Source organism: Elephantulus edwardii, unplaced genomic scaffold (assembly GCF_000299155.1).
Source record: "Elephantulus edwardii isolate Elephantulus edwardi_28Jun2011 unplaced genomic scaffold, EleEdw1.0 scaffold00026, whole genome shotgun sequence".
Taxonomy (NCBI): Eukaryota; Metazoa; Chordata; class Mammalia; order Macroscelidea; family Macroscelididae; genus Elephantulus; species Elephantulus edwardii.
Genome location: NW_006399776.1, coordinates 3,766,397 through 3,771,548, shown reverse-complemented (window position 1 = coordinate 3,771,548; position 5,152 = coordinate 3,766,397). Strand labels below are relative to the sequence as shown.

Sequence of the window (5,152 nt, the reverse complement as noted above, 5' to 3'; positions counted from 1 at the left end):
AACTTTGATAAATGATGATAGTTATAGAAAGGCTTCAGGCCTTTTGTTCATAGGGTCACTATGAGTTGTGCTCGACTCGATGGTAATCAACAACAACAATATAACCAGGCTGTTATTGCTGTTATGTGTCATCAAGTTGCCTAACCAGGTAAATATTAATAATTATTTACCTGCCATAGGTTTGACGGGACAAGAACTATTACAAAGTAAATGTGCTTACATTTTATTGTTTTTTTCCTATTATTATTGGTTTGCATATAATAATTTGTTTTCCCTGCATGAACACTGTGTTTTATACATACTTTCATATACACTGTATTTCATCCAATCTTTCATATACATTGTATTTTAGAAAATCAATCACTATTGATATATGCCTATTATTCCCCTGTCTTCTCAAGTGTCCACTGAATCTCTCCTATTTCTTTACTCTATCCACCCCCTAACCTCTGCTAGCCTAGCAATCTCCTTCCTTTCCCCTTATTGTCTCCTTCTTGCCACGCTTTCTCCTTCTCATTTTGAACATTTATACACATTGCGCTTGGTTAGTCTTCTATTTTTACAGTCGTTGTCTTATGCAGTATTTCTTTTTTTTTCCCTTTTGTGTACCATTGAGTCAGATCTGACTGTTACAGGAGGAAATTGTCCCTCCTTCTCCAGCAGAGCATGTGGTGGATATGAACCACATGCCTTTGGGATTACAGTGCAGCTTTTTTGCCACTAGGCCACCAGAGCTCCCTGCAATATTTCATTTTAAAGTGATTTTGATGGTCTCAGTCTTAACAAGTGAGTGGAAAGTCAGTCTAGAAAGGCAAGCAGGTTGCCTGAATAAAGAACCAAGTGAACAGAATGTGCGGTAGTTTTCCTCCATTCACCTATCCTTAAGGACAACAACCATCCTAAACTTTATGGCAACTATTAACTCTACTACTTACTTTGAAGTTCTGAGTAAGACATTCAAGTTCTCTGAACTTTAGAGTTCTTGGGGATAATAATACCTATATTTGCAGAATGCTATGAGTGATGGTTACTGAATAATGTTCTCTTTTAAAAAATGCTTTTGTTTATATATTAACTCGTTTGAAAGGCCATAATTAAAATTGCCTGAGTCTCCTAACTTGGATGAATATTGCTAGCTCTTTTATTTTTGCAAAAAAATCAAAACATACATGAAGAAGGAAGAAGAAAAAAGAAATTATGAATTCATATTGGTATTTCCAATTCAACTATAAGTTGTTGTTGTTGTGTGCCATTGAGTCGCTTGCGACTCATAGCGACCCTATGTACAAGAGCTCTAAATGCGGTTCTATCCTGTGCCAACCTAGCCATCACAAACGCACTTATTCCCACCGCTCCAGTCACAGAATCGATCCATCTCACCAAAGGTCTTCCTCTCCTTCGCCTACCCTCCACTCTGCCAAACATGATGTCCCTTTCCAAGGACCAGTCTCTCCTTGCAACATGCCCAAAATATGTCAGACGAAGCTTCAGAATCCTTGACTCCAGGGAACACTCTGGGAATATTCAACACTCCTCTCCAGCACCACAGCTCAAAGGCATCAATCCTCTTTCTATCAGCCCTATTCACTGTCCAAGTCTCTGATGTATAGCACATAACTGCGAAGACTATAGCCCGGATCAGGCACACCTTAGTCTCCAGCCTGACATCGTTGCTCTTCAGTACTCTTGAGAGGTCCCTCACAGCCGACTTTCCCAATGCAATTCATCTCCTGATTTCCTGGCTGCTGTTACCAAGAGTGTTGACTGTGGAGCCAAGTAAATTAAAACTGTTAACTATCTCAATCTCTTCACCATCCATGCTGATGTTGCCAATTAGCCCAGTGGTTAGAATCTTTGTTTTCTTGACATTTAGCTTCAGTCCATATAGGAGGCTGTAGTCCTTGATCTTCTGCAGCAAGCGCCTCAGGTCCTCCTCAGTTTCAGCAAGCAGGGTTGTGTCATCTGCATAACGCAGGTTATTGATGATTCTTCCACCAATCCTGATGCCACAATAGCCCAGCGTCTCGGTTCAGTATTATTTAGAATTCTGTCTCTTAAAAGGTAAATTTTACACTCAATAAAATGTAAAAATGATAAGTATCCCATTGCTGAGTTTTGTCAAATGTATACATTCAAATAAAATACAACAGGGTTTTTATTTTTATTTAATTATTTTTATTTTGTTCTTATTACTCTTTTGTCTTATTCTGAAAATCTTGATTCTCAATGACATTAACCTAATTACTTAATTGGTTAATCATCCAAAACCTTAAAAACTATCTAAAATAATTCCAAAATAACAACATAATTTATCATTTGTACCAGTAATACAAACAAAATTGTATGGATTTTTCCATCGTCCTTTTGTTAGGAAATATTTCTCTAAGAGTGCCTAGTTGAAATTCTGTTTTAAAGTTACTTGAAATAATTATTTTCTTGGTATACTTGATATAACTATGTTCACTTTTTATTTGCAAGATTTTAAAGTTATTTCCTCTGATTTATTATTTTAAGTTATATAAAGTGTTTATAAGATTCTCAAGTCAAAGCTATACAACAGACAGCATTAAGAAGAGTCACTGCTTAAATCCTCATCCCTATTATGTTATCCTGCAAGAAAATTATATTTAAATTAGCTTTTGGGTTACACTTCTATTGCTTTTTAAGAAAAGTAACAATCTATTCTACCATTGCTTATTTAAACAGCATTCATAGAGAAATGAATAGTCATTTAACAAAGATATAATACAGAGCTTAGACATGTAAATGATCATTAACCACAACCTTAATTAATTCTGTCAAGAAAGTATAGGGAACATTATCTATAGTAACACTCAGATGGAAAGTTTACCTGTGTCTATGGTAAGAAGTATCTGAAGTATGTGTGCCATGGTGATCAAATGGAAGAGATAAAGGTGGTTATAGGAAGAACTGGCTGACGAAGGCTGCAGATCAACAGTCTCATCCCAATACAAAGATGGGAATGCTAACACAGCACCTACCTATGGAGGAAAATGCACATCAACATGGAAACAGTAAAAGACCAACATGAATTAATTTCATAACTAAATATAAAAAGCTTTGAGTCAGTTCAGACTTGATAGTATATTAAACCCCCCCAATAATATAGTGGCTTTTGTAACAAGACACTAATTAGGACAACACCTATTCAAAAGTGAATGTATTTTCATATTCATATGATCATGATTAAAAATAATTTTCATATGATTTTGATAGACTATGTCAAATCTATACGTACTAGAAGAGCAAACAAATTTATACTTGTTGTTGTTAAGTGCCGTCGAGTCGCAGGCGACTCATAGCGACCCTATGAAGGAGAATCCTCGACGCTTGGGTGCCTTTCATCCTCTCTCCAGGTTCATAGGGTTTCCAGAAGCAAGCTATTATGGAAGTGGATGCCACTCCTCCTTCCACGTGTCAAATTTATACTATACTTACTAAAAGAGCTAAACACAATGGACACAGTATCAAACTATATAGCTTGAAGCATAATTTATAACATTGAAGAGATCTGAAGAAAACACACAAACAACAAAGGTGAGAGTTAAAATACTTTTTTGCTGTAAACTTACCAAAACATGAAACAGATCTATAGATAGAAGGCATGGTGTATCTTCTGATTTTAGGTTAGGAAGAACAACTTAAAAGAAAGAAAAAGAAACAAAGTTAATACAATTTAGTCAGTGATACAGCAGTGTTGCTTGAATAGAGAACAGGGCATATACATAAAAAAAAACACCTAAAAGACTAGTTGTTGTTACCGATCGTTTTCTTGAGAGCATGACTCTCAGCAAACCTATGAACAAAAGGCCTGAAGCTGTGCTCGCTTCGGCAGCACATATACTAAAAGGCCTGAAGCTCTTCTACAAATATCAACATTTATCAAAGTTCATAACAGACTAGTAGTGCACACTTTTAAGATCTAGAAACCGTAAGTGAAGATTCACTGAACTGAGAAAACACTCCTAGAAAGTCTTGGATACATTTTAAGGGTTGAAAGAGAAAATCTCAGAGAAAAGGACACATCAGCAAGGATAATTGAAATAAAGATTATTCATTAAATCTCTTTTGAAACAATAAAAGAACTGATTTCATACAATGCTCTCTATTACTTTTTACTCTTTTCTGAAATGATACCTTTTAATATGCTTTGTGATACATAAAGTACGTGAAGAAATCTTGTCTCTGAGTATTCAAAACAGTGCAGGTAAGTTAAAGGCAGAAAAAATTCTTTTGAACAAAGTTAGTATTTTTTATGGGCTGATGTTTTGAAAGAAGTGCACACAGTTGAAAAGTTCTCTCTTTTAAATTTGGTCTGTATGTGGAAAAATTGAATTCAGAAGCCAGGGAACGAGTGCCAAAGTGAAGTTAAGAAACCAAGAAAAGAAGAATGATTTTATATGCATAAAATATGGATGTGAACGATATATCAATAAAGCTGTGAATTTAAAAAGAAAGGGAGTTAGAGAAGACTCTTTTGAGATTGAATAAATTTCTTAAGCTAAAAAAAAAGATGCTGAACAAAAAGTATAAGGTTTAAGATCATGGCCTCACGAGACAACTGTTTTCCATTTGGTTCTGTCATAGGCAAGAGATTTTAAATCTACAGTATATATGAAATTGTTGGAAGAGTTAACAGATGCATTTAAAGCCCTTATCCCAATACTTACCCCTCAATAAATGTTATTAATACTGGCTATCTCAAAGAAACTAAAGTGATACAGGGCTCTGCCATTAACTAGTTATATGATCATAAGAAGTATTTCCAGGCTTAACAGTAACCCCCCCACCCCATACACACCCAGTGCCATAAACTTAAAAAACAAACAAAATTCAGTAATATTTCTGATATATGATTTAAAATATCTATGACGTCACCACTTGCATTTTCATGTCATTTGTTATAAATTGTTTTTATCATGGGACAATTAAACAATCCTTAATCCCCTGTCACGAATTCCAGAACCTTTTCACCTGGCAGAATACCTTTTTTGTCATTATGTTTGCATAGAGGCAGTTAAAATAACTACTTTTTCCCTCTGGCTGCTGAAAATACTTAAAACATTCCTTTGAAATCCAGTCTGTTTTATAACTAGATTTTGTTTTGATCTATCAGTTAAATACTATTATT

The 5,152-nt window shown here is 35.0% G+C and overlaps 1 protein-coding gene across 1 annotated transcript in view; it reads right to left on the bottom strand.

Annotated features, from left to right (window-relative positions):
- Positions 1-5,152, bottom strand: part of LOC102864537 (E3 ubiquitin-protein ligase UBR1-like) — a 215,554-nt gene that overhangs the window by 23,702 nt on the left and 186,700 nt on the right. The window contains 2 exon segments of the mRNA XM_006883213.1: positions 2,852-3,002; positions 3,594-3,661. Coding sequence (XP_006883275.1) covers positions 2,852-3,002; positions 3,594-3,661 — 219 coding nt within the window.